General features: G+C 43.0%; 1 protein-coding gene across 3 annotated transcripts in view; it reads left to right on the top strand.

The window, feature by feature from the left end:
- LOC137379721 (contactin-1-like) overlaps window positions 1-27,160 on the top strand; it is a 934,724-nt gene that overhangs the window by 608,883 nt on the left and 298,681 nt on the right. For all 3 annotated transcript variants that reach the window (XM_068050989.1, XM_068050987.1, XM_068050988.1), the window contains 2 exons: window positions 17,192-17,350; window positions 20,502-20,651. In XM_068050989.1, the coding sequence (XP_067907090.1) occupies window positions 17,192-17,350; window positions 20,502-20,651 (309 nt within the window). The remainder of the gene's footprint in view (window positions 1-17,191; window positions 17,351-20,501; window positions 20,652-27,160) is intronic.

Genomic DNA, 27,160 nt, shown 5'->3' with positions numbered 1-27,160 from the left:
AGGGGAAGTGGAAAAGCAACTAAGAGAAGCAAAGAGAGAGCATGAAAAGAGACTAGCAGCTAGCATTAAAGGAAATCCCAAAGTTTTCTTTCGGTATACAAATAGTAAAAGGGTGGTAAAAGGAGGAGTGGAGCCAATTATGGACCAGAAAAGGGATTTACACATGGAGGCAGAGGGCATAGCTGAGGTATTAAATGAATACTTTGCATCTGTCTTTACCTAGGAGAAGCAACCCAGGCAATGTTGAAAGAGGAGGTAAGTCAGACCTAGAGGGGTTTAAATATGATAAAGAGGAAGTATTAGATAGGCTGTCTGTACTTAAAGTGGATAAAGCACCAGGACCAGATGAGATGCATCCAAGGATACTGAGGGAAATAAGGGTGGAAATCGCAGAGGTACTGGCCATAATTTTTCAGTGTTCCTTCGACTCTGGAGAATTACAAACATTACACCCTTGTTCAAAAAAGGATGTAAAGATAATACTGAGATTCAGGCTACTAGGCTAGATGAGATTGAGGTTCACAAGGAGGAGGTGTTAGCAATTTTAGAAAGTGTGAAAATAGATAAGTCCCCTGGGCCAGATGGGATTTATCCTAGGATTCTCTGGGAAGCTAGGGAGGAGATTGCAGAGCCTTTGTCCTTGATCTTTATGTCGTCATTGTCGACAGGAATAGTGCCGGAAGACTGGAGGATAGCAAATGTTGTCCCCTTGTTCAAGAAGGGGAGTAGAGACAGCCCTGGTAATTATAGACCTATGAGCCTTACTTCGGTTGTGGGTAAAATGTTGGAAAAGGTTATAAGAGACAGGATTTATAATCATCTTGAAAAGAATAAGTTCATTAGCGATAGTCAGCACGGTTTTGTGAAGGGTAGGTCGTGCCTCACAAACCTTATTGAGTTTTTCGAGAAGGTGACCAAACAGGTGGATGAGGGTAAAGCAGTGGATGTGGTGTATATGGATTTCAGTCAGGCGTTTGATAAGGTTCCCCACGGTAGGCTATTGCAGAAAATATGGAAGTATGGGGTTGAAGGTGATTTAGTGCTTTGGATCAGAAATTGGCTAGCTGAAAGAAGACAGAGGGTGGTGGTTGATGGCAAATGTTCATCCTGGAGTTTAGTTACTAGTGGTGTACCACAATGATCTGTTTTGGGGCCACTGCTGTTTGTCATTTTTATAAATGACCTGGAAGAGGGTGTAGAAGGGTGGGTTAGTAAATTTGCGGATGACACTAAGGTCGGTGGAGTTGTGGATAGTGCCGAAGGATGTTGTAGGGTACAGAGGGACATAGATAGGCTGCAGAGCTGGGCTGAGAGATGGCAAATGGAGTTTAATGCGGAAAAGTGTGAGGTGATTCACTTTGGAAGGAGTAACAGGAATGCAGAGTACTGGGCTAATGGGAAGATTCTTGGTAGTGTAGATGAACAGAGAGATCTTGGTGTCCAGGTACATAAATCCCTGAAGGTTGCTACCCAGGTTAATAGGGCTGTTAAGAAGGCATATGGTGTGTTAGCTTTTATTAGTAGGGGGATCGAGTTTCGGAGCCACGAGGTCATGCTGCAGCTGTACAAAACTCTGGTGAGGCCGCACCTGGAGTATTGCATGCAGTTCTGGTCACCGCATTATAGGAAAGATGTGGAAGCTTTGGAAAGGGTGCAGAGGAGATTTACTAGGATGTTGCCTGGTATGGAGGGAAGGTCTTACGAGGAAAGGCTGAGGGACTTGAGGTTGTTTTCGTTGGAGAGAAGGAGGAGGAGAGGTGACTTAATAGAGACATATAAGATAATCAGAGGGTTAGATAGGGTGGATAGTGAGAGTCTTTTTCCTCGGATGGTGATTGCAAACACGAGGGGACATAGCTTTAAGTTGAGGGGTGATAGATATAGGACAGATGTCAGAGGTAGTTTCTTTACTCAGAGAGTAGTAGGGGCGTGGAATGCCCTGCCTGCAGCAGTAGTAGACTCGCCAACTTTAAGGGCATTTAAGTGGTCATTGGATAGACATATGGATGAAAATGGAATAGTGTAGGTCAGATGGTTTCACAGGTCGGCGCAACATCGAGGGCCGAAGGGCCTGTACTGCGCTGTAATGTTCTAATTCTAATAAGCCCAGTAATTACAGGCCAGTCAGTTAACTTTGGTGGTGGGAAAACTTCTAGAAAAAAATAATTCGGAACAAAATCAATAGTCACATGGACAAATGCGAGTTCATTAAAGAAAGCCAGCATGGATTTCTTAAGGGAAAATCATGTTTAACTAACTTGCTGAAGCTTTTTGAGGAGGTAACAGAGAGGGTTGATGAGGGCAATGGTGTGGTGTACATGGACTTTCAAAAGGCATTTGATACAGTGCCACACAACAGACTTGTGAGCAAACATGTAGCTCATGGAATAAAAGGGACAGTATCAACATGGATACGAAATTGGCTGAGTGATAAGAAACAAAGGGTAGTGGTTAATGGATGATTTTCAGGCTGGAGGAAGCTTTGTAGTGGAGTTCCTCAGGGATCAGTGATGGGACCCTTGCTTTTCCTGATATATATTAATGACCTAGACCTTAGTGTACAGGGCACAATTTAAAAGTTTGCAGATGCTATGATACTTGGAAGCATTGTGAACTGTGAGGAGGATAGAGTAGAACTTCAAAACGACATAGACAAGTTGGTGGAATTGGCAGACAGGTGGCAGATGAAGTTCAATGCTGAGAAATGTCATTTTGGTCGGAAGATCATGGAGAGACAATATAAAATAAAGGGTACAATTCTAAAGGGTGTGCAGGAGCAGAAGTCATTGAAGGTGGCAGAACAGGTTGAGAGAGCAGTTAATAAAGCATACAGTATCCTGGGCTTTATTAATAACAGCATAGAGTACAGGAGCAAGGAAGTTATGTTGAACTTGTATAAGACACGGAGTATTGTGTCCAGTTCTGGGCGCTGCACTTTAGGATAGACGTGAGGACATTGGAGAGAGTACAGAAAAAATTCACGAGAATGGTTCCAGGGATGAGGAATTTCAGTTATGAAGATAGATTAGAGAAGTTAGGACATTTTTTCTTGGAGAAAAGAAGGCTGAGAGGTGATTCGAAAGTGGTATTCAAAATCATGAGGGGTCTGGATAGAGTAGATGGAGAGAAACTCTTCCCACTCGTGAAAAGATCGGGAGCAAGAGGGCACATTTAAAGTATTTGGTAAGAGGAGCAAAAGTGACATGAGGAAAAACTTTTTCACACAACGAGTGGTTAAGGTCTGGAATGCACTGCCTGAGAACGTGGTGCAGGCAGGTTCAATTGAAGCATTCAAAAGGGAATTAGACAGTTATATGAAAAGGAAGAATGTGCAGGGTTATGGGGAGAAGGGAGGGGAATGAAACTGAGGGAATTGCTGTTTTGGAGAGCCAGTGCGGACACAGTGGGCCGAATGACCTCCTTCTGCACTGTAATGAATCTGTGATTACAATTTTTGCTCGGCCTATGGGGCTGGTCAACAAATTTCGAAAGATAAAGGCATTACAAATTGATCTTATGAATAAAAACAACAACAAATGTGCATTTTTGTGAAGAGGCTTTAAATGAGAACACTAATTTATTGACTTACTTTCTCGTCACTATATTGAAAACTGATTTAGTGACATACCGGGCATTGTTTTTGCTTGTATAAGTAGTCATTCTCTGCCCATATACTTGATGTAGCAATGCAGAGTATTCTGGATAGGTTTCCATCTGTCAGGAGAGACCTTGATCTCTCTTCCCCTTCTTCCTGCGCTCTGTGTGTGTGTGTGTGTGTCTCGTTCTCTATTCCACCCCCCCCCCCCCCCCTCCCCACCCTCGGACTAAGGGATACAGATTGAAAGTTTTGTGCAAAAGATACAGGGGGAATGTGAGGAAGCAGTTTTTTATGTCGCAGGTGGTAATGACCTGGAACTTGCTGCCCCCAAGGAAGTGGGGACTATCAATGACTTCAAGAGAAATTTGAAAGGCCACCTGAGAGAAATAGACTTGCAGACTTATGGGGATTGATCTGGGACTGACTGCATAGGTCCATGGAGAGCTGGCATGGACTCAGTGGGCCGAATGGTCTCCATCTGTGCTATAAGCAAACGACTCTGTGACTCTTTCTCCCCTCTCTGTCTCTGTCCCTCTCTCTCTCCCCCTCTCTCTGTACCTCTCTCACCCCTTTCTCTGTCCCTCTCTCACCCCTTTCTCTGTCCATCTCTCTGCCCCTCTCCCCCCTTTCTTTGTCTCTGTCCCCCCACCCACCGGCCCTCTCATCCCCCCCCCCCCGGCCCTCTCTTTCCCCCCCCCCCCAGCCCTCTCCACCGTTCTCTGTCTCTCTCCCCCTGTCTCTGTCTATGTCTCTGTCTTTCTCCCTCTCTCTCTCCAACCCCCATGTGTTCTGTGTTCCCTGCTTCATGTTCCCCACTGCCCATTCAGTCCTCCCGGTTCCCCGCTCCCCACTCAGTGTTCCCTGCAGCAGCCATTGCCATAATGCTTCAATGGATGTTGAGACAATCACCAGCTCCATTAGTTGCTCCAGCAGCTCAGTTTCTGAAAAATTGCATTTGTTGCCCTTACTGCGGCATTTACTGATGAACTGATCTATTGATTACTGTGGCAGTTGCCTGTAGGACATCAATTCCAGGTCATGAATTGTAACCGGAGTTGATCTTCTAGCACTTTCCGTCTCTTTGCGGGATCTTTCTGGTCCTCTTCAGATAAGCCAGAGGTCATGATTCTGTGTAACCCCTCATTTCCAACTGCTGTTAGTATTTTTATAGCCTGCTTCTCTGGTTCTATAATCACTTAGTCTGTGAAGCATAACTCTATTCTTTGTTTAAAAGGTTTGAACTCGATAGGATATCCGTGGTCTTTCAGTTCATGCTGGGAGATTTGGTGTCCATCTTTCTGCTGTTCTTTTGCTTAAAACTCGCTTTAAGACTTGTTCCATGACTTTGCGCTGTTTCCCCTTTAAGAAACTATTATTTAGACTAGCTCCTTGGATGGAGAGTAGCAGGTGTTTGAAAGTATTCTGCATTTATCTTGCTTGCAGCATTTAAGCTTGTCTGTTGACACAGCTGTTCATTAGGTAGTTCAGTTGTTTTTTTTGCTAGAGTTTGTTTATGTTCTTCACACCCGAGTGGTTTAATGGTTTTTTTTATAGCTGTGGCTGCATGAATGGAAACTCTTCTTCATGCTCAAATGGCTTGATAATTTTTTTTTAATTTTGGCTGCGTGAGTGGAGACTCTGCAGTGTTCCGAGGTTTCCTATGCTTTTTGCTGTCGGATGCCCCCAGTAATGGCACCGACCTCGATCAACCTGGGAGAAGAATTGGGTCTTCCCCATTTTTTTGAGTTTTTGAGACAAAATCAACTTTTTAAGCACTTCAGAGCTTTTTTTTAAAATGGGGATTCCTCGACCGTGGGCACAATGACTTTCCTGATCGCAGTAATTTACTTGCACCCTGTCGTTCTGAGCTCCATATTCTATAGCTGGAGGTAAGTCCTTTCTTCCTTCCACTCTTTGGTCAGTATTTCTTTTGAAGTTGCTCTCTTTTAGCTGTAGGAGGGTAGTTTTCAAAGCTGTTTTATGTGTGGTCTTCAGTTTAGACTTCGTCTTTTCACCACAGCTGCCACCATGTAATGGGTTCTTTATGTTGTCTGATGCAACATAAATGAGATACATGGAGTCCAGTTCATTGAAGATCTCTAACAGATTTATTACAACTAAACTCTTAAGTACAGTGTAGAGAAAACTATTTACAGAACCTTCCTCCAGGTGTTACAGTTGCAGAGTGACTCTTGCTTGTAGTCACATGATTACAGCCTGTACTTAGCTCATTAGCACACTGAGATTTTAACGGGATATCACTCTTAAGGCGATCAAACAACACATTGTACAACTCTGTTGCTTTTTAGGTGAAAAGTTTCACCTGACTTAGCTTCTTACTCCTCCCAACTTGCACATTTTTATTTAGTGTTACATGTATCTGTATTTTTTTGTTAACTGCAATATTGTCCATGGGTCAAATGTGTCTCACAGTATTTTGAATATTGTAGCCCTGGCTATAATGAAATGGGCACTTGCCAGCAGTCATGTGCTCTATTCAAGCCAATTGGTTGCCACTGCCCTTAATGACTTAATTGGCACAGAGCTAAAACATTTCGAGGTACACAACACAAATTGCAAGCCTGATTGCAGCAATTCGGCCTATAAATACAGGTTATTATTTTAACAGGAATGCAGTAACGTTGCTCTTTCAGATAATTAAATAGTTTGTTAATTCGTGAGTGTAGAATCAGAGAAGTTACCCGAGGCCTTTCGAACAGTTTGGGGTCTGTGGTGAAAACATTTTTTCTGGTTTGTCTCTTCCATAACTAAATGCCTCCATTCGAACTGTTCTTATTTTGTGCCACATGTGTGTTCTAAATTGTTCTGGTTGATGTGGGGAGACTGTGCATGGTGGTAATGTCATTGGACTAGTAATCCAGAGACCCAGGATAATACTCTGGGGACATGGGTTCAAATTCCACCATAGCAGCTGGTGGAATTAAAATACAATTAATTAATGAAAATCTGGAATTGAAAGCTAGTCTCAGTAATGGTGACCATGAAACTATCATTGATGGTTGACTAATGCCCCTTTACAGAAGGAAATCTGCCATCCTTACTTGGTCTGGCCGACATGTGGCTCCAGACCCAGACCACAGCAATGTGGTTGATTCTTCACTGCCCTCTGAAATGGCCTCGCAAGCCAGTCAGTTGTACAAAACTGCTACACAAAACGTGAAAAGGAATAAAACCGGACGGAACACCCGGCACTGACCTAGTCACTGAAAAAGACAATGGCAGACCCTGCATCTTCTTAATACCATCTTGGGGCTTATGTCACAATTGGGAGAATGCCCCACAGACGAGCCTGACATAGTCATACTCACAGAAACATACCTTACATTCAATGTCCCAGACATCAACATTCCTGTGTATCCCTTGTCCCACCGACAGGACAGACCCACCAGAAGTGACAGCACAGTGGTAGACAGTCAGCAGGAAGTTGCCTCTGGAGTCCTCAACATTGACTCCGACCGCATGCAGTCTCATGGCATTAGGTCAAACATGGGCAAGGAAACCTCCTGCAGATGACCACCTACCCCACTCCATCAGCTGATGAATCAATACTCATCCATGTTAAGCACCACTTGGAAGAAGCACTGAGGGTGGCAAGGGCACAGTATGTACTCTGGGTGGGGGACTTCAATGTTCATCACCAGGAATGGCTTGGTAGTACCACTACTGACCGACCTGGCCAAGTACAGGACAGATCTGCCAGACTGGGCCTGCGGCAGGTAGTGAGTGAACCAGGAAGAGGAAAGAACCTACTAGACCTTGCCCTCACCAATCTACCTTTTGCAGATGTATCTGTCCATGGCAGCATTGGTAGGAGTGACCACCGTACAATCTTTGTGAAAATGAAGTCCTGTCTTCACACTGAGGCTGCCCTCCTTCGTGTTGTGTGGCACTACCCCCATGCTAACTGTGATAGATTCAGAACGGATCTGGCAGCTCAAAACTGGGCATCCATGGGGCATTGTGGATCATCAGCAGCAACAGGATTGTATTCAACCACAACCTGTAACCTCATGGCCCAGCATATTTCCCACTCTGCCATTACCATCAAGCCGGGGACCAACCATGGATCAATGAGGAGAGATAGAGAGCATGCCAGGAGCAGAACCAGGCATACTTAAAAATGAGCTGTCAACTTGGTGAAGCTACAACAAAAGACTACTTGCATGCCAAACGGCAGAAGCAGCATGTAATAGATAGATCTAAGCGATCAAAGCTCTGCAATCCTGCCACATCCAGTCGTGAATGGTGATGGGCAATTAAACAACTAACAAGAGGAGGAGGAGGCTCTACAAATAGCCCCATCCTCAATGATGGGGGAGCCCAGCACATCAATGCAAAAGATAAGGCTGAAGCATTTGCAACAATCTTCAGTCAGAAGTGCCGAGCTGATGATCCATCTCAGCCTCCTCCTGAAGTCCCCAGCATCACAGATGCCAGACTTTAGCCAATTTGATTCACTCAAGTGATATCAAGAAACAGCTAAAGGCAGTGGATACTGCAAAGGCTATGGTTCCTGACTACATCCCGGCTGTAGTACTGAAGAATTGTGCTCCAGAACAAGCTGCGTGCTTAGCCAAGCTGTTCCAGTACAGCTACAACACTGGCATCTACCCGGAAATTTGGAAATTCCCCAGGTATGTCCTGTCCACAAAAGTAGGACAAATCCAATCAAGCCAATTACCGCCCCATCAGTCTACTCTCGATCGTCAGCAAAGTGATGGAAGGTGTCATCAACAGTGCTATCAAACGGCACTTACTCAGCAATAATCTGCTCCGTGATGCTCAGTTTGAGTTCTGCCAGGGCCACTCGGCTCCTGACCTGGTTACAACCTTGGTCCAAACATGAACAAAAGAGCTGAATTCAAGAGGTGAGGTGAGGATGATTGCCCTTGATATCAAGGCAACATTTGGTCGTGTGTGGTATCAAGGAGCCCTAGCCAAATTGAACTCAATGGGAATTGGGGAAAACCTAACACTTTTTGGACTCATACCTAGCACAAAGGAAGATGATTGTGTTTGTTGGAGGCCAATCTTCTCAGCCCCAGGACATTGCTGCAGGAATTCCTCAGCGTAGTGTCCTAGGCCCAACCATCTGCTGCTTCATCAATGACCTTCCCTCCATCATAAGGTCAGGAATGAGGATGTTCGCTGATGATTGTATGACGTTCAGTACCATTTGCAACTCCTCAGATAATGAAGCAGTCCGTGGCTGTTCAGTGGCAAATAACATTCGCGCCACACAAGTGCCAGGCAATGACCATCTCCAACGAGTGAGAATCCAACCATCTCCACTTGCCATTCAATGGCATTACCATCGCACAAGTCAGGCGTGTGATGGAATACTCTCTACTTGCTTGGATGAGTGCGGCTCCAGCAACACTCAAGAAGCTCGACGCCATCCAGATCAAAGCTTGATTGGCACCCCATCCGCCACCTTAAACATTCACTCCTTCCATCGCCAACGCACAGTGTCAGCAGTGTGTACCATATACAAGATACACTGCAGCAACTCACCAAGGCTCCTTTGACAGTACCTTCCAAATCCACGACCTCTTCCACCTAGAAGAACAAGGGCAGCAGACACTAGGGAACACCACCGTCTGCAGTTTCTCTTGCAAGCCACACACCATCTTGACTTGGAACTATATCGCCATTCCTTCACTGTCGCTGGATCAAAATCCTGGAACTCCCTCCCTAACAGCACTGTGGGTGTACCCACAGCAGATGGACTGCAACAGTTCAAGAAGGCAGCTCACTGCCACCTTCTCAAGGGCAATTAGGGATGGGCAATGAATGCTGGCCTTGCTGGTGATGCCCACAATCCATGAAACAAATTTTAAAAAGCCATAATGTTTACTTAGCTATGAGAAATTAATACTTATGGTCAACAACAACAACTTGCATTTATATAATTTTTAATGCAGTACAATATACCCCAAGGTGCTTCACAGGACTGTAATTCGACAAATATTAACACCAAGCCAAAGAAGATGTTAGGACAGGCTGACAAAAGCTTGGTCAAAGACTCATCTATAAGGAACATCTTAAAGCAGGAAAGAGAGGCTGCAAAATGGAGGGGTTTAGGGAAGGAATTCCAGAGCTTCATGTTAAACTTCAGAAAGCTTGTTGCGGAAGGATGATGCTGGAGCCTATCTTTACTCAGTTTCACATTTACTGTACAGAGTAAAAGGATTACAAACATGTAGCTTCTCACTCAAAACCCTCCACCTGTCTCAGTAAGTGTCTGCTTATAAGTGCTCAAGTAAGACCCCAATTACCACCCTCCACCTGCATGTAATCAAACAGTTGATACACAATTAACAGATTAACAATTCGGGCCTAGTTGGCTGAAGGCATGGCCACCAATGGTGAGGTGAAGGAAGTCTGGGATAGACAAGAGGCCACAATTTGTGGTCAAACGCACTTTAGTCTTGGGGCCGTAACTATCTAGCATTTTCCATTTTTTTATTCATTCAAGGGAAATGGATATCACTGGTGAGGCCAGCATTTATTGATCATCCCTAATTCCCCTTGAAAAGGTGGTGGTGAGACACCTTTTTGAACCACTGCAATCCTTGTGGTGTCGGTACTCCCACAGTGCTTTTAAGCAGGAAGCTTCTGAAGTTTTGTCCAGCGACAGTGAAGGAGCAGCAATATAGTTCCAAGTTTGGATAAAAGCAAAATACTGCGGATGCTGGAAATCTGAAATAAAAACAAGAAATGCTGGAACCACTCAGCAGGTCTGGCAGCATCTGTGGAAAGAGAAGCAGAGTTAACATTTCGGGTCAGTGACCCTTCTTCGGAAGGGTCACTGACCCGAAACGTTAACTCTGCTTCTCTTTCCACAGATGCTGCCAGACCTGCTGAGTGGTTCCAGCATTTCTTGTTTTCCAAGTTTGGATAGTTTGTGACTTGGAGGGGAACTTGCAGATGGTGGTGTTCCCATGCACCTACTTCCCTTGTTCTTCTCAGCTGTAGAGGTGACAGGTTTGGAAAGTTGAGGGAACCTTGGTGATTTCTTGCAGTGCATCTTGTAGATGGTGCACACTGCTGCCACTGTGCGCTGGTTCTCAGAACCTTACTCTGTGACTTTGCCTTTGATTTCCCCCCCACGGTCCCCAGCCATTTCCACATTTCCCTTAATGCTCAGCGCCCCCTGTATTGTCCCCCTGTTGTTAAGCAGTTTGAGATATTTTTGTACGTAAACAGCACAATTGTAAGGCAAATTATTAATGGTGAGAGACATACATTTATTGATGCTAAGCTTTGTCCATCAACCAGCCTATGTGATTGGTTGAGTTACTGGTCAGCCGAGGTTATTTAGTTAAGTCTTATTAATGTTGCTGCTGGTCTTATTTAGCATCTTGGTATCTTTGCAAGCTTCTTGTACGATGCTTCTAATTAATTACCTCATTACCACATTTCGGAAGCAATGAGTTGCAAGAGCTGTACTAGTTAAAGATAACAACAGCAGTAGAAAAAAGGATGTAACTAGCAATAAGATAGATACAGAATCCATATGGATTGAGCTAAAAGATAAGGAATCCTTCACCCTGTACTTGGAGACCACCAAAGGGAATTGAAGAAGGAATTGTGTTAGCACATCTTTGAGATGAGTAACAGGCATAGGAAATAGGAGCAGGAGTAGGCCATTCGGCCCCTCAAGCCTGCTCTGCCATTCAACGACATCATTGCTGATCATCTACCTCAACGCCATTTTCCCGCATAATCCACAAATTCCTTGATATTTTTTAATATCTAGAAATCTATTGATCTGTGTCTTGAACATAGTCAATGACTGAACCTCCACAGCCCTCTAGGGTGGCAAATTCCAAAGATTCACAACCCTCTGAGTGAAGAAATCCCTGCTCATTTCAGTCCTAAATGTCCTACCTCTTATTCTGAGACTGTGTACCCTGGTTCTAGACCCTGTCCCCCCCCCTCCCCCCCCCCACCAAGCCAGGTGAAACATTTTTCCTGCATCAACCTTGTCGAGCCCTGTAAGAATTTTGTATGCTTCAATGAGATCACCTTTCATTCTTCAAAACTCTACAGAATATAGGCCCAGTCTCCTCAATCTCTCCTCATAGGACAATCCTGCTATCCCAGGAATCAGTCTGGTGAACCTCTGTTGCAGTCCTTCTATGGCAAGGTTATGCTTCCTTAGGTAAGGAGACCAAAACTGTACACAATACTGCAGGTGTAGTCTCAGCAAGGCTCTTTACACTTGCAGCAAGTCTTCTTTACTCCTGTACTCAAATTCTCTTGCAATAAAGGCCAGCATACCATTTGCCTTGCTAATTGCTTGCTGTACCTGCATGTCAGCTTTCAGTGATGTATGAATAAGGACACCCAGGTCCCTTTGAATATAAACACTTCCCAATCTCTCACTATTTAAGAAATATTCCATATTTCTGTTTTTCCCACCAAAGTGGATAACTTCACATTTTTCCATATTATATTCCATCTACCATGTTCTTGCCCACTCACTTAGCCTGTCTAAATCCCCTTGAAGCCTCTTTGCATCCTCCTCACAACTCACATTCCCACCTAGTCTTGTGTCATCAGCAAACTTGGAAATATTACATTTGATCCCCACATCCAAATCATTTATATAGATTGTGAACAGCTGGACCCCAAGCACTGATCCTTGCGGTACCCCGCTAGTCACAGCCTGCCTGACCAATACTCAATCCATGCCAGTATATTACCCCAATCCCATGTGTTTTAATTTTACTTACTAACCTCCTATGTGAGACCTTATCGAAAGCCTTCTGAAAATCCAAATACACCACATCCACTGGTTCTCCTTTATCTATTAGAGTCATAGAGTTATACAGCAAAGAAACAGGCCCTTCGGCCCATCGTGTCCGTGCCAGCCATCAGGCACCTAACTATTCTAATCCCATTTTCCAGCACTTGGCCCATAGCCTTGTTTGCGATGGCATTTCAAGTGCTCATCTAAATACTTCTTAAATGTTGTGAGGGTTCCTGCCTCTACCACCTCTTCAGGCAGTGCGTTCCAGATTCCAACCACCCTCTGGGTGAAAGCATTTTTCCTCAAATCTTCTCTAAACCTCCTGCCCCTTACCTTAAATCTATATTCTGCTCGTTACATGCTCAAAAAACTCTTAACAGATTTGTCAAACATGATTTCCCTTTCATAAATCCATGTTGACTGTGTCCAATCCTGCCATTATTTTCTTGGAATAATAATCATGGGAGATTTTAACTGTTCCCCAAATAAAATGGTAGGAAGCAGTAGCGAAAGAAGAAAAGGGAATTGGGTTTTTACAGTGCAGACACGACTCTTTTCCCACTGAGTACATAAGAAGTCCAACAAGAAAATAATCTTATAATGCATGATGAGCCAGAACAGATATGAGAAGTAAGAGTAGAGGAGTACATTAGTAGCAGTGATCACAACATAGTAAATTTAAGGTGAGAAATGAAGAGTGACATAAGTAGGACAAAGGCTAAGGTAATAGATTGAAATGAGCAAATTATGAGGAACTGAGGCGGAACTAAAGAAGGTAAACTGGGAAAAAATCCTGAAAAACAAAGAGATTCACCGGAGTTTTAAGCCCCCCACAGGAGTGGACTGGAGGTGGTGGGAACAGGGTGGGGGGGATGGGGGACAAAATTGAATGGGAGGCAGAGGTGTCGTTGCCATCATCTTGCCGCCCCCACTGCACCTTTACAAGCGACGGGGGCGGTTACAAACGGCCACCCGCCCCAGGCCAACTAAGGCCCTTAAGTGACCAATTAATTGCCATGAAGGGCCTCCTCCAGCCACTGATATATTACCAGCAGCAGTTGGGCAGCTCAGCACCTCAGGAGGCCCCCCAGTAAATCCTGGCGGCCTCCCTGTGGTCTGGGGTGCGGGGGGAGCCTCCATGGGCACAGTGTGCCCCATGGAGGGCCCCCCCAAGGCAAAACCGCCCTCACTGGAGCACATTCACAGTACCCCCCTCCGACTCAACAGCCCCCCGCTCCCCAGTCTGGCCAGGGCCCAGCCCAGTAAGGCTCTACACAGCTTAAATCCGGGACCTCGTCCATTGCTGCTCCTCCAAATGGGTGCAGTACCCAACAGTGGTCACCGCTCCCGGTGGTGCTGCTGGAACTGAAGAGCTGCCAGCCCACTGATTGGCTAGCAGCTCTTGGAGGTGGGAATTCCTGCCTCAGAGGGGCAGAAGTCCTGCCCGAGGCCAATTAAGGGCCTGGGCCACATAAAATCACTGCGTGGCTTCCAGGCCTGGCGGTGGCAGGCTCGCCACCGACTTTTTGGCTGGTGGGTAGGGCCTCCACGCCAATGTAAAATTCCAGCCCTAGAGTGTATTCAGTAGAGTTTAATTGAAATGTATTCCACTGAAAGCCAAAAAGAAGCAAGCTAATTATGGGCACCATGGAAGAATAAAAAAAAGCTAAAGAAAATTGTATCTACCAAGACATATTAAGTTACCAAGAGAGAGGAGGACAAAGGGAATTTTAATAACTTAGGGGAGAAGTTCGAAAACCATTAGGAAGCCAAAGGGACATTGTAAAAAGAAGTAATAAAGTCTCCTTTACACACATAAATAACATAAGGAAAATTGAAGTAGTGACAGGGCTGCTAAAAATGAGCAAGATAAACACTCAGGTGATGACAGAGAAATGGCAGAAGTGTTGAATACCTACTTCACCTCAGTTTTTACTAAAGAAGATAATGAAATAGATGCTTTGCTAGAGGACGAGCTTAAAGAGAATATTAATACATTTGGGATAGAAAGGGGAAAATAATTGACCAACTAGTAAAACTAAAAAAGGGCAAAACCCCGGGTTTGCACCCATGCATACTCAACAAAACTAAAAAGATAGCAATGACACCAGTTCATATCTGCACAAGTTCCATCGAAGAGGGGATAGTGCCAAAGGATTGGTGAACAGCTAATATTGTTCTTAAATGCAAAAGGAACTAAACCTAGGAGTTCTTGACCTGTCAGCTTAATGTCTGTGATGGGAAACATTCGGGAATTTATGCGAAATAAAATGATAGAACAGCAACTGGTGACAGAAAATATAATTTAATAGTCAGCATGGATTCCAAAAGCTAAATCAAACTCAACTAACCAAAGAATTCTTTGAAGAGGTAACGGAAAGAGTAGACAAGGGTAATGCAGTAAATGCCATTTACTTAGATTTTCAAAAGGCACATGGTATATTCATGACAAAGGATAGGACATTTGGAGTTGGGGGCAAGTAGCTGCTTTGATCGCAAATTGGCTAAAATATAGAAAGCAGAGAGTTGGGGTATAGGCTAGCTATTCAGATTGGAGGAAGGTAGAAAGCAGTGTTCCACAAAAATCAGTGCTGGGACCACTGTTGTTCATAATTTTCAGGAATGATTTGGACTTGGGAACAAGTAACTCCATATCAAAATTTGCAGATGATACCAAGTTGCTCGGTATAGCCAACATTGAGGAAGAATGCAGCATAATCCAAAAAAAAATTAGAAATCTTGAAGATTGGGAAGTTAAGTTGCACATGAATTTTAACATAGATAAATGTGAGGTGATGCACTTTGGTTGGAAAAATAGAAACATCACCTGCATCTTAGAAAATAAGGAACTGAATAGGGAAGAGCAAAAGGATCTAGGGATAAAGGTGATAAAAGTAGCTGTGCGGGTCAGCAAAGCGATAAAAATGCTAACAGAGCACTGGGATTTATTCAGGGTGTAGAATTCAAAAGTAGTGAAGCTGTGTTAAACTTGTATAGGAGCCTGGTCAGACTGCACTTATAGTACTGTATACAGTTCTGGTCTCCATACTATAAAAAGGGCATAGAAGCACTGGAGAAAGTGCCAAAAAAGATTTACAAGGAGTGTACCAGAATAGAGAGATTATAGCTATTGGGAAAAATTGAACAGGTTGAGATGTTTTTCTTTAGAAAAGAGAAGACTTAAAGCTGACCTGATAAAGGTCTTCAAAATTATGAATGGGTTGGGCAGGGTAGATGTGGAGAGAATGGTTCCATTTGTGGGAGAATCCAAAACTAGGGTCCATAAATGTAAGATAATTACTAATAAATCCAACAGGGAAATAATGAGAATTTTCTTTACTCAGAGTAGTTAGAATGTGGAACTTGCTTCCACAGGAAGTGGTTGAGGTAAATAGCTTAGATGCTTCCTAAGGGAAACTAGACCAGTACATGAAAGAATAGTATGTGTGAAAGGCTGGGAAGAGACTCATATAAACACTAGCACAGACTAGTTGGGCTGAATGGTCTGTTTCTGAGCTGCAAATTCTATGCAATCCTATCTTTGTAAAATTTGTTAATGTTGTGTAACTCTAAATATGTTCTTGATATGTAATGCAGGTTTAAAAAGAGACAATCTGGAGAACTAAAGGCTGGTTGTTCTTCATAATTCAACTGGACCTGGTTGAAAATGTCACGCTCTCACCAGTTTACTTTATCACAATCTCAATGAGAAAGACAAGCTCTCGTGTGTGGTTTCAGGAAAATTTCACACACGCATGATGACACTTTACTGAAATTGTAGTGGCCATAATGAGATAGTTATTACAGGTGTGTTTTTGTATCATGGGAACATATAGCACAGGAGGAGGCCTTTCTACCCATTCTGCCTGTGCAGTACTACTTACAAATAAAAGATAAAGCCATCAGTTCTGAGATTGAGCTGTTATGCAGGCTAACTTTATACAGCTGTGTAGCAGGTGCGTTCACAGCTTATTATTCCTTGTGGGGGGCTGCCTGCAGGACAATACCATATACAGTTTGCCACTCTTTGCTTAGACCAGAGAAGAATAATCCAATTGTAACAATCACTGCTTATTTATCACCTTTTGTCAAGTTGGGTCATAGGGTAGAGTTGAAATCTCTCCATGGCTTTGATGGAATCTTCTCCTTTCCTGACTCCTCGCATATGCCTCTGCTGTTTGATTCTGTCATTTCACCATTGGTGGTGAAGCCTCCAGCCTCCACACCCTTGCACTCAGGAGCCCTCCCCTTAAACCTCTTTACTTTGTTACCTCTCTCCTGCTTTCAAAACGCTTCCTCTTCAATCCTGCCTTTAGCTACCTTGCTAACTTTTCTTTCCTTATTTCTGTTTGATGTCCAGTGATTCTCTAGTAAAGCACCTTGGGACCCGTCGTTACATGAAAGGCGTTATATACAGGAAAGTTTTGATTAAAAAGATGCAATATTAGAATTCTCGATGCAGTCTGTGCCATAAAGAGACTCTCAATTATTTGCCATGTGTTGCATTTTACTTTGTTAGTTCTGATAATTTATTAACCCTTGCTTGTATCAGCTCACCATCCATTGAATACTTTAATAAGAAGTTCTCAAAATTGAGCTGCAAAATGCAGAGAGATCAAAAAAGATTCCATCACTTTTTGAGTGTTGAGATATTATGTTGTCTGCAGCGGCCCTTACAATGAGCTTCCATCAGTTTTTCGTAACCGATGAGAAGAGTATTTATTGACAGTGTTTCCTGCACTGGAAGCTGCAATGTTTGCTTTGCACTGAGTGACCCACCCGTCATTTGTCTCTTTGTGAATCTCTTCTTTCAGGTCCCCCAGGACCCCCTGGAGGGGTGAGAGTCGAAAATATCGGAGACACCTTTGTGACTCTGTCCTGGAGTCGAGGGACAGACAACCATAGCCCAATCTCCAAGTATACCGTGCGGCAGAAGCTTTTCGATTCTGATGAATGGAAAGATGCTGAAACAGGTCAGTCACAACCCACTGATAGGAGAGGCTTGGTTGCACAAGATAGGCATGGCTAGAAATGTTGCATTGAGCTCTGTTTCCTTTTTATTCAAAATCAAGAAAGTATAGCATTATATTGATCATATTCTATATGCTATGGTGTTGAAAACCAGTCAACCAAAGCAGCATTTTAGTTTCTTTGTGGGATTGTGGGGTTGGGGGGGAGGTAGCAGGGGAGTGGGAATTGGGACAATACTGTTTATTGTCCCAAAGGAATTTATCCCCTTTGTTTGTACACTGGATAAAGTATTTGTCTAAATTTCTTGTCAGCTAAGTTAACCTATTTATTAAACTAGTTGCATTAGCCAGTGCACTGCCAGAGAAAATTAAAGCCATAATGTGTTTCAGACAAAATTTTCAAGTTTACACAGGCTAGGTCATGTCTGGGCAGAACAGCCACTTGAGGTAACTATTTCAAAACCACATCCAATAGATGAGATGACCGCTAGACAGTAAATGACAGTGTTGACCAGACATTTGATGTGGTCCTTCCCAACACATCTCTTGCCCTTTTTCTTCCTGCCTCAGCATCCATTCCCAATGCCAATCTGTGAAGTGTGTTCAACATTTTATTTGTTAACAATGCTATAAGTGTCCAAGATGTTATATTTGCAGTAAGAAACACATTATCGTTCAGCCCAGTTCTGTCCTCAAACAATGTCCAAGCTTGCCTTCTTTTACCAGGGGTTCTGAGATAGTGATCAAGACCAGGAACCTTGGCAACCTTTCTCTTCTCTGTTTCCTAACCTGGGTGTACAGAGTGCAATTGTAGTGCCTTATCCCAGCCCTGGCTGGGATTAGCTAACTCAGGATCGATCAGGAACTGAATCTAAGAAGTTAGTTAATATGCATCATCTACTTCCTAGCTTGACTGGTTACCTCTGTGTATATTAACACATTGGTAGCTGTCATATGCATTTATTTCCCCAAAAGGTTTTCCTGTGACTATCCAGGGCAAAGTGAGGCCATAGAGTGAATACTTAAGATTGTAATGTTCATCATACGGAGCAAAGATTGCCCACTCTTAATTGTAAGTGAATTCAAGCCGCCCACACTCACCCAGCTTGCACAGTGTCATTCAAAGCAACCTCTTCAAAAGCATGTTTTTGAGCTGCATTTGTGTGGAACTTGTGGGAGATGGTTGCATGCCTTTATTATTGTTTTTTCCATAACTTTCCACATGGGCAGCACACACTGAGTGAAGGGCAAAAGAGGACATAGACAGGTCTGGTGCAGTACGATTACTGTAGGTCACGCATACGTATGCTGTTGACCAGTTAAAACACAGCAAGGACCTCACATCACAATGGGCATTGTTTAAGAGTAAGATAAGCTGCAACTAATGAATTGCCTCTGTTTTAAGATTGGGACAGGCTTCACTGGCAAAGGAGCTTACCTCTTAACGGTCCCATTTTAATCAGGGTGTTGCAGCATTAAAACAGTATGGTGCAGGTCTCCCAAGCAGTTCTGGAGAAAACCACCATCTTTTTAAGAACTTCTAGTTCTCAGGATGGAGGCGACACTGGCAAAGCCTCATTTATTGCCCATCGCAAAGTTGCCTTCCCTTTGGCTTCAAGCAGCCCTTGTTAGGATTGTGTTACGCGATTATTGCTAAGCCACTTCAGAAGGGCATTAAGATTAGTGAAGTACTTGGGTTTTTATTTACTGTTCCCTGATGCCAGATGCGTCTAATTCAGTTTCACAACCAGTCGTAGTGGAATTTGAACATGCAACCGCTGAGTTGCTAGTCCAGCATCATATCTACTCCATTATCATGTGTACCTTGCTCTATGTGCCATCCCATTCCACTTTTTCAATATATGAATGATTTACCAGCGTCCAGCAGAATCTGCATTATCTGAGTCATTACTCATGTGTTCAGGATCCACAGTATCCGATTGACATGTACAGATTTAAAAGAGAACCTTTATGATCCATGATGTATGTGTCGATCCCAGAAATCACAAAGCATTGACATTAAGAAAAACAGGATTCAATTCTGTGTCGTTTCACAGCGTCATCTTCCTAATATCATAAAATGTGACAGCTAGTGTGTGCCTCTACATGGCTTGTCCTGGTGTTCCAGCTCTTGAAGCTCAGGCAACAGAGAAATTATTTCCTCATGTGAGGGAGTCCAAAACAGAAGAGAACAATCTTAAAATGAGAAGTAGGCCTTTCAGGAGTGATATCGGGAAGCACTTTTTCATGCAAAAGGTAGTGGAAATCTGGAACACTCTCACTGAAAAGGCTGTGGCTGCTCAGTCAATTGAAATTTTCATGACAGATAAATTTTTGTTAGGTAAGGGTATCAAGGAATGCACATCAAAAGTGGTGAAAGGGAATTGAGGTCAAGATCAGCCATGATCTAATTGAACGGCAGAACAGACCCGAGGTCCTGAATGACCTCTTCATCTTGCTTTGTCACAGTGGCCGTCTCTCATGTATGAACTTGGACGATACTTGTCAGCAGGAAATTTGATCATGGTATCCAAAGGATGGAAAGGGTATGATGCCCTTAGAAAACCCCAAACATATGTCATTGAAATGGAACCCCCCCCCCCCCCAAAGGAAAAAGAAGGCAATGTAGATTAATGAACAGTTGGGAACACATGGGAACATTTGGAAGTGGTTGCCGAGTACAGAGTTCTGTGGTGAAAAACAGTAGAAGACCTACTATTCGCAAGGAGTAATGAGGTTGACTGATGATGGTGTGGGGGAGGAGGTTTGGGGCATCACAGCCAAAACCAATCCAAGCCTTGCCCAACATCCACACACACATACCCCTTCCTATCAGAATCACTAGATAGGAGTAAGAACCCAGAGCAATTTTCTCATCGAAATCGATGGTTGCTGAAGCCATTTGTGTTTCTTTCATTGTCACAGATAGCTCAATACAGACTAGGATGGAAGTTGAGACTTTATTGGTCCATATTGCTTAACTGTTGCTGGATAAACTGAGTCATCGGGGTAGACCCCAAAAATAAGATATTACAGATTACTGTTAGTAATGAGTTGTTCTTGTGGTTTATGTCTGAATGTTTATCGTGTCAGTTGTTCAACAAAGTTTTTTTTTCTCTTTCTCTCTCTTGCTCTTTCATTTTTTACTATTTAGACCCTCAAGATATAGAAGGCAACATGGAAACAGCAAAGGTTGTTGACTTGATCCCATGGATGGATTATGAATTCAGTGTCATAGCAACCAATACCCTGGGGATGGGAGAACCCAGTCTGCCATCCGCTAAAATCAGGACTGCTGAAGCAGGTGGGTCACCAGCTGCAGGAATACATATTTTACATTTTATGCCTAGTAATAAATTATTGTTTAAGTCCTACAGCATTTTCCAAATTTCATGACCTTTAGTTATTGGGAGGAAGTCCACCTGCAGATGTGGTGGGTTGGTATCACACTTCTGTGGATATGACTGGGAGTCCAAGCAATATCCAGCTTCAAGTGAGCAACATTTCCCCCTGTCAAGATTCCTAAACTGGAAGCTGTGACTACGAGCCTATGTTGTACCATTGATGGTACGGGGATCCATTTTACAAATACATGTCCTGTTGCTTTGTTCCTTGCACAAGAAAAATTTGAACTGTCCACTAAATCAAATTAAACATTATTAGTGAAATGGCAATGTAAAATAAAAATATAAACAAAATTTGAATTAACAGGTAATTCAAATGATTTAACTTTGAATTGAGGACGGTTTACATTTTTAGCTGCTTCTCAAAGCTTGTAATAATTGTCATGAGATTTGCAGTTAATGCCATTAAAACAACCAAGGTCCTGGCCCATAGAGTTGACAAACCCTTATCTACTTTCGAGATGATGTACTTCCATAAGTCAGTGTGTAGAATAAGACTGCTCATTGGAATTGTGGATGAGTTCTCATCGCTCTACTTCCCTGACCTGAGGTTCACAATGGTTTAACGAAAAGCATCTATGGCAATGGTAAGATGAAGAGGGAGATAAAGAATGATTCATTTCACCTCTGGTTAATTATTTTGTAGCTTTGTGGCTTGCAGCGTCACGTTGTGGTGCTGGTGAGAGTTGGTTATATGATACGTTTTGTCAACATTTGAATGGAACTTCAAAGCATGTTGACTCTATCTTTTTCCACCATTGGTCTTGAATCACAGAGTGACCCCAAATCAGGAAGTCATTATTGTCCACATGCAGTGGTCTGCTTGCTCAGGTAGAGGAACAAGATGCAATGTACTGTAGCTAAGATTAGAAGACTATTACAGGGGCAACCATGAAAAAGTGGAGGAAATAGGTTTTTATTTTGATTACCTTTTATGAGACTGTTTACAATATTGTTTAATAAGTAAACCAGGGTCTAATACTGTAGGGAAAGGTAGAATAAATTAAATATTGACTCTGATTCTGTGTCCTGACCTAGATTTTCAAACAAAATTCAAGAATTATTTGGAAGAAACTAAATTTAGTTCTCTCTACTGTAGAATTGTTGAAGACATTGACTTGACTTGAAGCAATTGACCTCAGAAGGGTAATTTTATGAAGCCCTGCTCTGAGCATTAAGAGTTAGTGAGGAGGTCATGGATGGGGTTACAATACTACATGGCCAGTTCTGCGAACTACACTCCCACCTCACATGGCAGAGCCTTACAGCGTTACACTTAGTGTTTCTTGTACCGCAGCTTGATGTTCAAAGTGAAAGATAGGTGTTTATTGTATGCGTTTATAATCATGGGAAATGCATTACTTAAGGGGACCTGAGTATGATACATGGAAAACTACTGAAAATCAGTAAAAATGTTTACTAGACTCCTTTCATTGAGAAAGACATGGCGTCCCAAGGCCTATCTGGAACTTGGGTAACACCAAGGTTGAAAAGGGTACCGAAGATCAACTAAATTAGACAGTATCGATTAGGTGATGAATTTTATGATTTTAAAATAGATTAAATGAGATTGGGTGAAGGTGTTGGGATGATATGGGGGGCAGTAGTATCCAAACTATCGCCTGTGGATCTGATGTGGTCCTCAGCCCTTGAAATCCAGGCCACGAGCCTGGTTGACTCTGGGCTATCTGCATTTATATTTCTTAGTCGCTGCTTTGTCCTTCGTGCTTTCATTGACATAGAGGTTTGGAAAGGGATGTCTTTAGCAGTGTTGCTTCATTGGGGCATAAATCCTAAATCTGAACACCAAGACATGCAGCCTGAGACATGTGCATATTAAGTGAGGACAAGACACCACAGAATGTACATCTGTGGCTCGTGAAGCAAAAAGAAGCTAGGATCTCCCTGGTTTAGAGATCTGTCAACTGAACACTGTGCTAAAGATGTGGAATCCAATTTGGTGTTCTGATCCAGAGTGCAGTTTTCTGTAGAACTGACAAACAGCTCATCTTCCCAGCTTTGGAGACTTGGGGGCGCTGCTGCTTTTCTGAGTGACCTTGTTTAATATCAGGACATTTACAACAGGGTGACTCTGAGGTGTGTACAGGACAATTTAGATGCACTCTTGGACTATTGAGAAGATCAAAGTTAGTTGCTGATGACCAGGATGTCTGAAGTGGCCTTCGAGCTGCTGTTCGGATTTTGGCTGAAGGAGTCTCTTCCTGTGTTCAGTCATTTGTTTCCCTGTTTGATGATCAATAAATATTTTCTTCACTTTTTTCATGGTATTATGATTTTGACATCATAAAGTTGTGATGCAAACTCAAATTTAGACCGGCTACATTCTTCATAGAAGCTGTACCTAACAACTTTTGCATGACAGGTGTATTGATTGGGTGTATAACAAGGGAACCTTGTTATAGTATGTTGTGTTACAAGCTATAGCTTGATTTCCACAACTTTTCCACATCTAAACTTTTTTCTTTGAACTGTTCCATCTCGCTTGGTTATATTGTCAAGAAAACTGACACTATACTGAGGTCATTCATAGTTTTTGTTTCAGGTGGGACGGGGTGAGGTGAGTGGGAATATTTGCTGCGCCTTCAAAAGAACAGTTTCCATTGAATGATAATGCATATGTTGTGAGACACATTTGTTCTTTATTTAGAAAAGTTTTACTGTTTTAATTTTCAGTTAAAATAACAGCACTACATGTAAAACAGCAGGGTGGAATATAATGCAGATGTACTGCTGCATGATGACCGTTCACAGTTAACAGCATAACTTTCAGTAATTTCTTGCCGTATTTTGGGTTTTCACTATTGTACAGCTCCATCAGTGATCTAACATATACTGAAGTCATATTCTTGCAGCGTCACCTCATTGATGTTCATTCCTGAACTTAAAGACCTGTTGGGTTGTTAGAAGAGCTACATAAAGGAGATCTTGAACATTTGCATCATTACTCAACATCGGTTCCCAGCTGTTCACTTAACCATTCTTTAATGGGTGATTATCTTTTACGCGTGTATCTGTATGTGTGCGTGCAACTCAAGTCTGTAGTTTTGTGCCTTTTTTATACATCGCATTATGTTTTCGTATCTAGGTCCATTTTGTGGCCGTTCCTAAAGATGCTGAAGTATGTAGTTATTTGTGTTCTGTGCTTTATATTGCAAATGACAGAAGTATGTTAACTGCACACTGTGTGATGCGCAATAAGATCAGGTTGACTGTAGGTACAGCAAGTCTGGCCATTCTGCCTTTCAAACAGATTAGATCTAGTGTTAACCAAGATGGTCATAACCTTTTGTGCAACTATGTTCAAGTCTACTTCAAACAGAATGATGTGAAGTAGTTTTTTTCTACTTGTACCTTCTTCAAAGTGTGGCATGAGATACCTATATATATATATATATATGCTGCTCCTAGTTCTTATGTTCTTATATATATATATATATATATATATATATAACATAAGAACTAGGAGCAGGAGTAGGCAATTCAGCCCCTCGAGCTTGCTCCGCCATTCAATACGATCATGGCTGATCTCATCTCAGCCTCAACTCCACTTTCCTGCCTGTTCTCCATAGCCCTTTAACCCTATACTAATTAAAAATCTGTCTATATGTGTGCATATTTGTACATTTCTTTTGATGTGGATGAATATGACAGATATGGCATCTGCTGAATATTTTAAGCACATTTCTAATGATTAATCAGGCTCCTCTTTCTGCTAATCTGTAGGATTTGATAAATTTAGTACCTTTGCTGTACTTATTGTATTTTACTGTCAGCAGGTCAGATCACTTCACACAGTAACAATTGACTGTTTGCACTCATGTTGAGAAGTAGATTTTGTTCAGTTTAGATTGTTGCTCCTCTCGAGCCCGATGTCTTTCCTTGTATCACATGGAACCACAGGAAATGTTGTCTTGGCTCTATTTTGTCTTTATGCAAGTCAGTAAACATTGGGTGGATAGTGGAAAGAAAAAAAAGACGTACTTAGATAGGGCCCTTCATGACCTCAGGATGTCCCAAAGTGCTTTGCAACCAATGAAGAACTTTTGAAGTGTCATCTTTTTCTTAGGCAGTCCCTCGGGAACGAAGATGACTTTCTTCCACTCCAGGGTTGTGGGTCCTTCGGTGACTGAATAGTCCAATTCTGGATCCACACACTCTGCCACAGGTGGGGCAGGTGGTGTTTGGTGAGGCGAATGAATGGGATTCTCGAATTTCCGAACGCTCCTTCCACTGTTTGTACTTGGTCGCTGCCTTGGCATGTCGACGTTGTTCGAACTGGCTGGCACCTTCTTCCCCATTTTGATCAGTCTCGGGCAAGAGATTCCTGCGAATCTGTGGAGATGTCACATTTTTTCAGGGAGGATTTAAGGACATCCTTGTAACTTCTTTGTTTCTTCTGCCCTCCTGGTAGCCTCTTGCTGTGACGGAGCTTGGAGTAGAAAGCTTATTTTGGGAGTCTTATGTCAGGCATGTGGAAGATGTGGCCCGCCCAACGTAACTGACTAGCCATGACAGGGTCTTGATACTGGAGATGTTGGCCTGAGAGAGGACACTGATATTGGAGCTCCTGTCCTGCCACTGAATTTGCAGGATCTTGCGGAGGCACCGCTGGTAATATCTCTCCTGGGCTTTGAGATGTCTGCTATACACTGTCCATGTTTTTGACGCATACAGGAGGGCAGGTAACACTGTGGCCCTGTAGACCATGAGCTTGGTGCCAGGTTTGAGGTATTTGTCGTCAAACACCTCTTTTCCTCAGATGGCTGAAGGCTGGGCTGGCACACCGGAGGTGATGCTGAGTTTCATCGTCGATGTCTGCCCTTGCTGAGGAGGCTCCCAAGGTATGAGATATGATCCACATTGTCCAGTGGTTCGCCGTGGATCTTGATAGGGGGCAGTGTTGTGTTGCGGGAACTGGCTGGTAGAGGACCTTTGTTTTCTGGATGTTTAGCTGAAGACCCATTCTTTCATACGGCTCCATGAATGTATCGAAGATGGTTTGAAGCTCAGTCTCTGCGTGTGCACATCTGCAAGCGTCGTCAGCATACTGCAGCTCAGTGACAGAGGTTGACGTGGCCTTGGTTTTGGACTGGAGGTGACATAGGTTAAATAGTTTCCTGCTGCTCCTGTAGAGCGTAGAATCCTGTAGAGTTTTGAAGTGTAGTCACTGTTGTAATGTAGGAAACATGAAACGTAGTAGCCATTTTGCACACAACAAGCTCCTACAAACAGCAGTATGATATTAGCAATGTTGGTTGAGGGATAAATATTGATCAGGAAAGCAAGGAAGACTCCCCTGCTCTTTATTGAATAGTACCATGGGATCTTTCAAATTCACCTGAGGAGGCAGACAGGGCCTCGATTTAATCTGAAAAGGTGGTTCCTCAGAGAGTAAGGCATTCCTTTGGTATTAAGTTAGAGTGTCAGCAAAGACCTTTGTGCATAAGTCTCGAGAGCAGGATTTGGATCCATGACTGAGAGACACGAGCTCTACCACTGCTGACAGCTACTGACCAGGCATTGAAAATGTTACCATGTTTTAACAATTGAAAAGGAAGATGGACGTTAGCAAGTACAAGTTGAAGGATTGCCATTGGTGTTACCTCAGTTAACTTGTTTTGTCTATGTTCACTGTACTGATGCAAATACAAAGCAGCAGTGGCAGACCCATGGAGAGCAATCTAGAAGCCTAAGTAAATACTCGCTGAGAAGAAGGAAGACTGAAGGTTAAGGTTCAGTCTGGCGGAACAATTGGCAGATGTGGAGAATTCTTTGTGCAGTGCCAGTAAAAGAAGACTTGATTCCTAGCAGAAGACCTTCAAGTTAAAGGCAACTTACAGATTAACTACTTCATAATTATAGAATAGGCTGCTACTTAGAAAACTCAGTGGCTAAAACATTCAAACATAAATACCAAGTTTGGCCCTGAGATTGGAGGCAATAGAAGGTGGAAGGAAATAAATGACCAGTGCTCATGGATACGAAACACAGGTCAAACCGAGTGACTCATTCTCATTCCTGTCATTTGCACCGTCTAAAGGGGAGATGGTGGTGTAGTGGCATTGATACTGGATTAGTAACCCAGAGACCCAGGGTATTGCTCTGGAGACATGGGTTCAGATTCTACTACGGCAAAAAGTGGAATTTGAATTAAATTAATAAATCTGGAATTTAAAGCTAGTCTAATGATGGCCATGAAACCATTGTCGATTGTTGTAAAAATCCATCTGCTTCACTAATGTCCTTTAGGGAAGGAAATCTGCTGTCCTCACCTGGTCTGGCCGACTTGTGACTCCAGACCCACAGTAATGTGGTTGACTATTAAAGGCCCTTTAAAATGGCCTAGCAAGTCACTCAGTTTTATCAAACATCTACAAAGTCAATAAGG

This window comes from Heterodontus francisci, chromosome 18 (assembly GCF_036365525.1).
Source record: "Heterodontus francisci isolate sHetFra1 chromosome 18, sHetFra1.hap1, whole genome shotgun sequence".
NCBI lineage: Eukaryota > Metazoa > Chordata > Chondrichthyes > Heterodontiformes > Heterodontidae > Heterodontus > Heterodontus francisci.
The sequence above is the reverse complement of the archived record's forward strand: the minus strand, read 5'-3'. Positions and strand labels throughout refer to the sequence as shown.